This window comes from Neovison vison, chromosome 11 (assembly GCF_020171115.1).
Source record: "Neovison vison isolate M4711 chromosome 11, ASM_NN_V1, whole genome shotgun sequence".
Classification (NCBI taxonomy): Eukaryota; Metazoa; Chordata; class Mammalia; order Carnivora; family Mustelidae; genus Neogale; species Neogale vison.
In genome coordinates this window covers 105,503,179-105,515,623 of record NC_058101.1, presented here as the reverse complement: position 1 = coordinate 105,515,623, position 12,445 = coordinate 105,503,179, and the positions used below count along the sequence as shown (strand labels likewise).

The 12,445-nt window shown below is 34.9% G+C and overlaps 1 protein-coding gene and 1 pseudogene across 5 annotated transcripts in view; both read right to left on the bottom strand.

The window, feature by feature from the left end:
* Positions 1 to 12,445, bottom strand: part of SLC9B1 (solute carrier family 9 member B1) — a 63,310-nt gene that overhangs the window by 17,896 nt on the left and 32,969 nt on the right. For all 5 annotated transcript variants that reach the window (XM_044224382.1, XM_044224381.1, XM_044224380.1 and 2 more), the window contains 3 exons: positions 11,393 to 11,563; positions 10,040 to 10,182; positions 8,557 to 8,684 (listed from right to left, as the gene is read on the bottom strand). In XM_044224382.1, the coding sequence (XP_044080317.1) occupies positions 8,557 to 8,684; positions 10,040 to 10,182; positions 11,393 to 11,563 (442 nt within the window). The remainder of the gene's footprint in view (positions 1 to 8,556; positions 8,685 to 10,039; positions 10,183 to 11,392; positions 11,564 to 12,445) is intronic.
* Positions 11,907 to 12,441, bottom strand: LOC122889323 (annotated as a pseudogene).

The window sequence follows — 12,445 nt, the reverse complement described above, 5'->3', positions numbered from 1 at the left end:
TGAAATCTTTAAAAAAAAAAAAAGAATGAAATTCACATGAATCACATGAATTCACATGAAATTCACATGAATATTTTGAAAAGCAAAATAAGGTTAAGTCAAGGTTAAGTCAAAATTGACTTAATACAAGGAATTGGCTGGATGGACCTGTTAAGAAAGAGCCTCTTTGACTGAATTTTAAAATTTTAGCTCTGTTAGTGAGATATACATCTAAGACAAAATGGTACAAAGAAGTTGAAAATTATAAGTTTGGTAAATAAACTGAATCCATTTCATAAATGAAAGTTTAATTTACATTAGAAAATTAATCAACATGATTCACTATAATACTATAATAAAGGAGAAAGTTCACACTATCTCAATAGAAGCAAAACAATTATTTGATAAATTTTACACCCATTTAAAAAAATATTTTATTTATTTATTTGACAGAGAGATAGCACAAATAGGCAGAGCAGCAGGCAGAGGGAGAGGGAGAAGCAAACTCTGCTGAGAGCCCAATGTGGGGTGCTCGATCCCAGGATCCTGAGACCATGACCCGAGCTGAAGGCAGACATTTTACGGAATGAGCCACCCAGGTGCTCCTCTACACCAATTTTTAATGAAAATGTAGCAAACTAAGAATAGAGGTAAATTTCCTTAATTTAATTAAGGGCAGCTACAAAAACCATGACAAATACAGAGTCAAGACAAAGATGCCTACTATCACCACTTCTAATTAACGTTATATTTAAGGGCCTAATCAGTGCCACAAAGAAAGAAAAATAGATGGTATATTTATTGGAAAGAAAGTAGAGCTGTCATTACCCACAGATGATATAGCTGTACATGCAGAAAAACCAAAGCAACCTACAGATAAATTTGAATTAATGAGCCAAACAAGGTTGCTGGAGACAAAAGCAATTTAGAAAATAATTAAATAATATTTCTAAATACTAGCGACAAATAATAAAAACATAATATATAAGTACTATTTATAATTGCAATAAAACTATCAAATGCCTAGGAATAAATCTAATTAAATGTACACAGGAACTCTATGTAAGAAATAAAAACCCCTTGATTAAGAAAAATTAGAGAATACCTAAATAAATGGAGGGGCACACCATGGGTTTGAGTTGAATAACTCAATATTAGAAATGTACCAGTCAGGGGTGCCTGGGTGGCTCAGTGGGTTAAGCCTATGCCTTCAGCTTGGGTCAGGATCGAGCCCCACATTGGCTCTCTGCTCAGCAGGGAGCCTGCTTCCCCCTTTCTCTCTTTAAGGTAGATTATGGATTTATGGATTATGGATTTAAATGTGAAAGTTAAAACAGTAAAATTGCTAGAAAACAATATAGAGAATATCTTTATGACTTTGGATAGGGAATGACTTCCTAAACAGAAAATGCCAATAATGAAGAAAAAGAATGAAAGACTGGACTACATTAAAAATGAAAAATTTCTGACACTAATGGAGTGAAAATGGTAGTTGATAAATGGAAAAATATATTTGCAACACATTTAACAAAGGACCAATATCCAGAATATGTTAAGAACGCCTACCAATAAATCAGAAAAAAAAACAACAATAAAAAAAAGCTCATTAGAAATATGGGAAAGAAACGTAACAGGCACTCTTTAGCTTTATTATAAATCAGGGTAATAGAAATAAAATCCCAATGAGATATCACAGCATATGAGTGGTTCAAATTAAAAAGACTGATGATTCCAAGTGTTGGCAGGAATTGGAATAATAGGAACTCTTAAATACTACTGGTGGAAATGTAAATTAGGAATTCTGAAAAATAATTTGACATAATCCAAACTTTTAAACATACAGCTACCCTGTGAACCAACAATTCAACTCCTAGTTATGTACCTATAGAAAACTGTGGACCAAGAGTTATTCACAAGAATGTAAGAGCATTGGTAATAACAACTCCCAATTAGGAACAATGCAAATTCCCACTGACAATAGAAGGCACAAACTAGTATATTTATACAATGATATACTATGTGAAAAGGAAAGTGAACTCTGTTCACATAATAACATAGTGAATCTCAAATATAATGTTGAGTTTAAGAGCTACACACAAAAGAATATATACTATATGATTTCATTACATGAAAACTAAATTATAGTGTTAGAAGTTAGTATAGTGGTTATATGTGGAGAGGAGGGAGAGAAATGATTAGGAGAGAGCATAAGGGCACTTCTGGGGTCCTATCTGGGTGATGGTTAAATGAATATTCATTTTTTAATCATTCAAGGAACTGTACATTCATATCTTTACATTACTTTGTATGTGAGTTATACTTTAATAAAAAGTTTAACAATTCAAGGATGGAGCTCATTCTAAATAGGGTACACACAACAAAATAAGAAGAGAAATATTAATATCTGGCAAAGTGGAATTCAAGAAAGATAAGGATTAAAATGACTGAGAAGGATATGTTGGATGTAGAAGCTACTTAAAAATAAAATCTTTAAAAAAGCAGAATAGCAGTGGTTTCATTATTTAGATGAGAAGAGGGCCAGAGGGGGGCCTAGGTGACTCAGTCAGTTAAATGGCAGGTTTTCAGCTCAGGTCATGATCTCAGTGGCCTAGGATTGAGCTGCATGCTCAGTGGGGAGTCTACTTTAGGATTTTCTCTCCCTTCCTGCCCCTTCCCCTACTTGATCACTCTCTCTCTAAAATAAATAAATAAATCTTAAAAAAAAAAAGAGTGCCAGAAATATAAATATATTAAATTAGAGAAGATGGTATACTCAAAAAGATAATGAAAGTAAATTTCCCTTAATTTAAAAACAAAAGATTGGGGCACCTGGGTGGCTCAGTGGGTTAAAGCCTCTGCCTTCCACTCAGGTCTTGATCCCAGAGTCCGGGGATCCCAGAGTCCTGAATTGGGCTCTCTGCTCAGCAGGGAGCCTGCTTCCTCTTTCTCTGCCTGCCTCTCTGCCTACTTGTGATCTCTGTCTGTCAAATAAATAAATAAAATCTTAAAAAGAAAAAAGACAAAGTTGTTTAAAAACAAAAACAAAAACAAAAGACCTTAAATCTAAATAAAGGGTCACACAGACAATGGAACAATCCATATTTAAATAATTTACAGTAATATTTTGGAAAATCAAAGAAAAGTCCAGACAGAGGATCACCTACAAAAGAATAACAATTAGATTGACATCAGACTTTTCAATAGCAAGGAGATGAAAGAAAACAGAACAGTTTTTAAAAGTTTAAGGAAAATAATTTTGGACATTTTCCTTCCTCCCTTCCTGCCTTCCTTCTTGCCTGCTCTCTTTCTTTTCTTTCTTCTCTTCTCTCCTCTCCTTTTTCTTCCTTCCTTCCTTTCTCCCTCTCCCTTTTATTTCTTCCTTCCTTTCTTTCTCTCTTTCCCCTCTCCTCCCTCTCTTCCCCCTTCCTTCCTCCCTCCATCCTTCCTTCTTTCTCTCTCTCTTTCTTTCTAAAAATTTTCTTTCTTACTTTTTAAAAAAAGTAATCTCTATGCCCAGCATTGGGCTTGAACTCACAACACTAAGATCAAGAGTCACATGCTCTACCACCAACTGAGCCAGGTTTTCTGCTTGGGAGCAATTTCAAGGCTGTGGTAGAGGAAAACCAAACAAAGCCCAACAAACTTGCTAGGTTGAGGAGAAAAAGTCTGGGAAAGCCAAGATAGTTAAAATTTTCAGAGCAGAGTACCTGAGGGCGGGAAAGACAAAAGTTCCAGAAATTTGCATGAAGGACTCTCTGTGTCTTTGGTTGAATACCAGTGAGGAAGGGCATAGAGTAAAACCCCAGAAATCTGGGCAAGTACAACACCTAAAGAAAGATCACTGAAGTAGCAGGATAAATAATTTCCAGAGCTCACACAAGGCTGGGAAAACCTCTGGGGTCCCACCAACTAGAGTGGAGATACCTTGTCAAGCACATAAGGCATTCAGTAGAAACTCAGAAGGGCCACACCTTAGAAGGAAACTAAATTAGCCCTATAGTGAGGCTACTCTAGATAATCCCCAAAAGATCTTAAAAATGAGACTTGAAAGCATCAACGAATTCACACATAATTTAAAACTGCCCTCTGGGACAAAGTGTAATTCTAAAGAAAAATAACCACCATGGGTGCCTGGGTAGCTCAGTTGTTAAGCCACTGCCTTTGGCTCAGATCGCGATCCTGAATTCCCGGGATTGAGTCCCTCTCATTGGGTTCCCAGCTCTGTGGGGAGTCTGCTTCTCCCTCTGACCTTCTCCCATCTCCTCCTCTCTCTCAAATAAATAAATAAAATCTTTAAAAGAAAAAAACCCCAAAAACCCAACGTGTAAAACTTTCAAAATCCAGCATCTCACCACTAGACATATGAAGGGGTGGATAATGTAACCTATAACTGGGGGGAAAAATCAGTTAATAGAACACAGATCCACAAATGAGAGTGATGAGGGAAATGATAACTCAATGTTAATACAGCTGTTATAAATATGTTACATATAAATATGTTACTTAAGAATCTAAAGGAAAACATGAACATAATGGAGAAAAAAGTGGAAGACAGAATAAAGAACCAAGAGAACTTTAGGAAATAAAAAATGGCAGTATCTGATGAAAACAACCTAAGTTTCTGCCAATGGCTGAGTAGATAAACTGTGGGGTGTGTGTGCCTGTGTGTGTGTGTGTGTGTATGTGTACGTATGGAATACACTATGGAATATTCAGCCATGAGAAAGAAAGAAATACTGCCATTTGCAACAACATGGATGGACCTTGATGGCATTATGCTAAGTGAAATAGACAGAGAAAGACAAATACTGTATGATCTCACTTATGTGTAGAATCTAAAAAAGATGAACTCATAGAACAGAGTAAAACGGTGGTTACTAGAGTCTGGGGGTGGGAGAAATGGGGAAATGTCGGTTATTAGAGAATAAACTTCCAATTACAAGATGAATAAGTTTCAGAGATCTAATGTGAAACATGGTGATTATAGTTAATGGTACTGTATTATATACTTGAAAGTTGCTAAGGGAGATGGTCTTAAATGTTCTCACCACACACACACACACACACACAAAGGTAATTATGTGACAAGATGGAGGCATTAACTAATGTTATGTTGGTAATTATTTTGCAATATATAAGTGTATCAATTCAACGCATTGTATATCTTAAACTTACAAAATGTTATATGTGAATTATATCTCAATAAAGTTGGAAAGAAATGTATGACAAAAAAATGCAATATCTGAATTTTAAAAAATTTACTGGATAGGAGTGAGAGAAGGTTGAACACTGCAGAAGAAAAGATCAATGAACTTGAAGACATAGCAATAAAATATGTCCGAAACGAAGTGCAAGCAGTCCAGATGTCCATCAACAGATGAATGGATAATGAAGATGTGGGGTGTGTGTGTGTGTGTGTAAAAAAGAGGATACTGTTTTTGTAGAGGCAAAATAGCAAAAACTTTAGACATAGAAATAGACAAAAGAGATTGGAAGAAAATAGAACACAAAGTATAAAAACAAATCTATCAGATTTGTTACATGATAAAATCAACAAAAAAGTTTTCTATAAATGGTGTTGAGACAACTACCTATTCATGTGGAAATGCATGTAGCTAGATCCTCATATGTAATAAACTCTAGCTATTTTAAAAGAATTTTTAAAAATTAATTTAAAAGTAATGTGAACAAAATATAAATAAATTTGTCATTATAGGTTAAAAAGGACATTTGAATGACACATGAAAAGGCATTAAACAGAAAAAGAAATACTGATAAATTTAATTACATTACTAAAACCCTTTGGTACAGCAAAAACATTTATGTTTCCCCATGCCCTCATTTTTCTTTTTGATTTTCAAAATCAAGGAATGGTTTTATGTATTTGCTCTTCTATATGTTGGAAATAATAAAATACTCTTTTTTAAAAAAAGATTTTATTTATTTATTTGACAGAGATCACAAGTAGGCAGAGAGGCAGGCAGAGAGAGAAGAAGGGAAGCAAACTTCCTGCTGAGCAGAGAGCCCGATGTGGGGCTTGATTCTAGGACCCTGGGACCAAGACCTGAGCCGAAGGCAGAGGCTTTAACCCACTGAGCCACCCAGGCACCCCTGGGTGCCCCTAAATATACTCTTATAGATAGAAAGTCACCGTAAGCAAAGATGAATATCTAGTGGTGTATTAGGACAAGATATTTGCAATACTTGTAACAAAACATTGAAATAGTAAGAAAGAAAAGAATAACTCAACAGAAAAATAGAAAAAGGGTATGAAGTGGCTAGTATAAAAATATCGGGTAATCCCTTTTATGAAGATGGCGCCGAAAGCGAAGAAGGAAACCCCTGCCCCTCTGAAAGCCAAAGCCAAAGCAAAGGCTTCAAAGACCAAGAAAGCGGTGCTGAAAGGCATCTACAGTCACACACACACACACACAAAAGAAGATCCTCACATTACTTACGTTCCAAGGACCTAAGACTCTGTGTCTCTGAAGGCAGCCCAAATACCCTCCAAAGAGCGCCCCCAGGAGAAACTAGCTTGATCACTATGCCATCATCAGGTTCCCCCTGACTACTGAGTCAGCCACGAAGAAAATAGAAGACAACAACACGCTTATGTTCATTGTGGATGTCAAGACCAATAAGCACCAGATCAAACAGGCTGTGAAGAATCTCTAGGACATTGATGTGGCCAAGGTCAACACCTTGATGACCTGATGCAGAGAAGAAGGCATATGTTCTACTGGCCCCTGACTATGATGCTTTAGATGTTGCCAACAAAATTGGGATCATCTAAACTGAGTTCAGCTGGCTAAATCTAAATACAGTTTTTTCATTATAAAAATACTCAAGGTCATTAATAAATACAAAAATGCACATTAAAACAACAATGAAATATCATTTTTCATTCACCAGATTAGAAGAAATCATAAAAGTTCGGCAATATCAAAAATTTGCAAGGATGTATAAGAATAACAGTTATTTTCATACCCTGCTGGTGATGGGGCAAACTAGTATGAGCTGAAGGCATTTGGATAGTACCCATCAAAACTGAAAATGCACAGAACATAGGTAACTATTCTAGAAAAACTCAGATTTTGGCAAAATGAGACAAATAAAATGCATTTATTATAACAGGGTAAATAAAATCTGGTCTTATAATACAATGTAACACTATACAACAATTAAACAAATGAACTACATTTTTAAATGTGTATAATCTCAAGAATACTGTTGAGAAAATTACAAAGAAAGTGATACGTTCTTTGATACAATTTATATGATATATATGTACATAGTACATATATCCCTGGAAAACAGGACTGTTTTATGTATTTTCTTTCTTTTTTTTTTTTTTTAAGATTTTATTTATTTATTTGGCAGACTGAGATCACAAGTAGGCAGAGAAGCAGGCAGAGAGAGAGGAGGAAGCGGGCTCCCTGCCGAACAGAAAGCCCGAAGCGGGGCTTGATCCTAGGACTCTGGGATCATGACCTGAGCCGAAGGTAGAGGCTTTAACCCACTGAGCCACCCAGGTGCCCCTGTTTTATGTATTTTCATATAAATTATATGGAATGTTAATTTTATAGATCTAGAATGATAACATAAAGCTTATAAAAGTTGTTACCTTGGGTAGGGGTATGGGCACTAGGATTTGAAGACATGGTTAAAAGGCTGTTTACTTTTTGTCTGTAAAGTTCTAATTTTTTTTTAAAAAGATTTTATTTATTTATTTGACAGAGAAAGATCACAAGTAGGCAGAGAGGCAGGCAGAGAGAGAGAGAGGGAAGCAGGCTCCCCGCTTAGCAGAGAGCCCAATGCGGGACTCGATCCCAGGACCCTGAGATCATGACCTGAGCCGAAGGTAGCGGCTCAACCCACTGAGCCACCCAGGTGCCCATGTAAAGTTCTAATTTTTTAAAAGTAAAATGTACTTGGGTATTACTTTTATAATAAAAATTAACTTTAAAGAATCCATTGCATTTGGCAGTAAGTATGTAATGGGTGAACTTTACTATATTTTCAAATGGATAAGTAGAGGCAAAAGGTAAGTGCATTGAAGAATGAAAATAAGTTCAGTATCTAGAGAGAGTGATTATAGACTATTACTCTGAGGAACTGGAACATGAAGGGAAAAGGATAGTGGGTAAAAATACATGGGACACTAGATATAGGAAAGAGGTTTTTTTTTTGGTTATAATATCTATATCTATACAAAATCTTTCTCGTGTATATATAATATATATATATACAATGTATAAGGAAAAGGCCATTGGATGGGTTAAAAAGTAGAAATAGATTATAATAGGAGAGAATGAATAAATTGATCAAGTGAATTATCTTGCCCTAAACATTAAGGGACTATGCATGTTTGTTAAGGATATGGTAGATTTAGAACATGGCTCTGCTTCTAACCAATTGAACTTTCAAGGTTTTCTACCACTGTGAGAAGAATTTTAGTGAGAAACTTGTCTATATAATATTCTGATTATTTCAATAATTTTATTGAGTTATTTTCAATAATTTTAAACCAAGCATACTTAACTGGATATTTTTGTAGAGAAAATGAAAAAAAGTTACCCCAACAGAAATCCCCATTCCCAGGGAAATTTCATAATGAAGTGGGAAATAACAGCAGTCGAACATGCCTCCATGAGGCAAGGACCAATAGCCAACCTTAAACAAACTCTCTTCAAATGCTTCAAAGCCTGAAATATAAAAATAATCACATTCAGACAAACGTATACTGGCCAACAAGAAAATTATTTAAGTAAATTCTGAAATATATAGTCTTTTTTGAGTAATTAGCTTTTACTAAGTTAAATCTTCCAGATTGTCCCACTGGGCTTGAAATGCTAATGCAGCTCATTTTGTAGGTCCATTGGATTATAAACTATTTCACATTTTGTAAAACATTTTTGTATCTAAACTATTTTAAAAGATCAATTTTTCTACCTTCCTTAATCTTCCTTGTAAATAATATAATGAAAGTAACCTATGTTTATTTCCATCAGCTAACTTTTAGAAATGACTTGATTAATTTATAGAAAATACCAATGTGCCAAAAGAGAACATCACTTAAAGACAGCATAACTTACTAAAAGGGAGAAATTTATAATTTTTTCATTGGTTCTATTTTTCTACTTGAGAATATAATAAATTATAAGTTTTTTAATGCTCTTTTTTAAGAAGATTTTTTTTAAAGATTTTAAAAATTTATTTGACAAAGAGAGAGAAAGAGCGAGTGAGAGTACAGAGGCAGGGGGAGCTTCAGAGAGAGAGGGAGAAGCAGGCTCCCCACAGAGTATGGAGCCCAATGTGGGGCTCAATCCCAGGACCCTGTGGATTCAGGGATCATGACCTGAACAGAAGGCATATGCTTAACCGAACTGAGTCACTCAGGTGCCCCTGTCTTTAGGCTCTTGAAAATATGCTCTTACAAATATCTTGAGATATTTCCACTAAACTCTTATACTTGTTGTTTGAGTACTCATGAATACTCATGAATAATCATCCTTTTAAAAGCCAAATAGATTTATCATTCTAGATATTAATATTTTAAGAAATATTTAAAAGGATTAGCATCTACAATAATTCAAAGTTAATCAGGCATATATTCTGTGGGGTGGGGTGGGTAGATAACAATCACGAAACAAAAACATTACCAAAATACTTAAGCCCTCTGAAAAACAAAATAAAAGAAAAGCAAAAACAGTTTAGAAGTGGACCTTATCCTTTATTAACTGGAAAGTAAATAGTTCTCCACAGAAAACCTGCAGCTCCCAAACAATACAAATGCTGTACAAGGGAATGTATCTCTATACAAATAATTAAACATGAGCTCTAATAAAGATCTCACATCATAATGATTCTCTTCATATCAGCAATAATGGTGACCAGAAGTAGAAATTATAAGATGCCAATATTTCTGCAAAATCCTTTTCTCTTAGTTTTGCTTACAGGCTTCATTTGGAATAGCTATAACAAAAATTTTGCCTCTTTTTCTTTTCTATAAGCCCCTAATATTTAAAATATTTTTTTAAAGATATAATTAGAAATCTACCTGTGGATCGAGTCCAAGTCCAGCTTGTATTAGGATAATGGTAAGGGCACAGTTTCTTAAAGCTGAAGACCACCTATTATTAATACGGATGTAATTACTGAGGAATGGAATATTTCTGATAGTAAAACCAGCCAGTAACATCCCTTAAAAGAAAGAAAATAAAGCACGTCTCATTCATTTAATTTTTCCAAGTTAGAAGAGAGAAATGTTTAATTTCCCTTCTTCAAACACACTGTATCTCATTGCTTTGGCGAAGGGCAGCTTCGCCATAAAGGCGAAGGCAGCTTTGCCATAGAGGAAGCAGCATAAAAAATGACTTATCTTAAAAGGCTACAACAAATAATTCAGTGTTGTTGGGACATAAAGGGCAAGGAAGGGAGTAGGAAAATGGGCAGGAGGGGACAGATCATATAAAGCTAACCCCCCTGCAGCCTCCATTCGCACGGCTTTGCCAGAGTAATGCACCATAGGAAAGTTTTAGGAGGAAGTGACATAACAAGTCTTGTATTTTCCACGTGATGGTCTTGATGAATTATATAGACATAAAACTGGAGGGGAGAACAATTAGAAGGCTCTGCCATAGTCCATCAAAAAGTGGAAAACAAATAGCCTAAGCTAGGACAAGAGCAGAAGTTTTGGACAAATAAAAAGATTCAATAAATACTTAGCAGGTGCTGAAAGGGTGCTGTGGACATAGAAAAGGTATTAGCAATAGGATGGAGTGATTGTCTCTAATAAAAGTATACTGAATATTTGGATGCATTGAATATTTAGAAAATATGAGACACTACTAATAGACGTTCTTCCACTAATTTTCCTCTGTCCAGATGGAGAGTTATATAGTAATGGTAATGATAAAATACTAGTTAGGCAGATTATGCATCCAAGAATGTACATAGTAGAGATGCCCATATACCTTACCCAAAAGCCATAAAACCTTCTTATGCCCCCCCCCAAAAAAACCTTCTTATGCCCTAATCACTACAGTATTTGAATCTTATAATTGCATTTGAGTTAGGTTATCTACAGAAAAATTCAGTCTTTTCCAAGTGTTTCTTTTTCTACAATATATTTAAATTAACTAAAAAATGTCCTATTAAACAATAAGGCAACAGGAATCATATATTGGATATATTTGAATTATTTCAAAAATATTTTAAGAAAAAAATCTGTGTGCTCATTTGTAGAAAGAATAAATAGTTCTAGAAATGAGCTATAAGCATACATATATGGTAAATACATAAAGATCATATTACATTGAAATCTTTCTAAATTATATCTATTCTGTCTAGAGTATGTTCATAATTTACATATAGTTAATAACAAAGAAATAAGAGCTAACTGTACACTTACCAATAAGAGGTGGAAGTTGAGGTACTGAAGGTATTCTAATATGTTCCAAAAGCTTCCCCCCAATAATAGCACTATAAAAGATCATTAATAGTCCAAAGAAATTTCCACCAGGGAGAACTTCAGTGCCAAAGAATGACCAGGCTACACACCATAACATAAAAATTGTAACTCCTGAAATATAAAAAAAACCATACAACCATATATCTACATAGACATAGATACATACATAACAAAGATGAATTCTATTTTATCAAATGTCATTATTAATAGTCCTATATAATGAATGATACATAGCATTGACTATGTTGCTTGTTAGTATAATTGAAATCATATCCATTTAATATATATTCCAAAGTTCCTATCAATTTATGGGACAAGTTTTTAACAAAGTATTATTATTATTTTCTTTTTTAGGATACTTGAAATATGTTTAGTAATAAGAGACAACCAACATTCTCTTTTTATTTTTATTTGCATTTATTCTGTGCAGTATTTACTCCTGGGCCATAAATTTTTATTTCTTCAGTTTCTTTTGGGATATTGTTTTCTTCTGTACAACCTCCTCTTCTGGTTTAGGAACACTCAGTCCTTTTTCAGTAAGGATAATCTTGGTGTGGCAAGGAGAGCTCATGTATGGGTTAATTCGACCATAAGCCCTGTAAATTCTGTGCTGCATCGTGGGGGCTTTGTTCACCCAAATGTGCTCAGTGACCAGAGAATCAACATCTAAACCCTTAAGTTCAGCATTACTCTCTGAAATTTTAAGCACAGGCAGGAAAAATTCAGCACTCTTCTTGGGCCACTGACCCTGTGTCCAGTCCCACTGTTTGGCCTGGGCACACCTACCGACTTCTTCATGATAGCAACGGAATGGCATTTACTGCTTCTGCAAAGTGACCATCTTTCAGATACTTGGTGGCTTTTTGAATACGCATACCCTTGTTGGCCTGGGCAGTTACATATGTGTTCCTAAAGTGAGTACACAGATCTGAACCTCTAGATTTGCATAATTTTGTATGGTTTTCTGGGTCAAGCAAATAGCAAACCATTTTC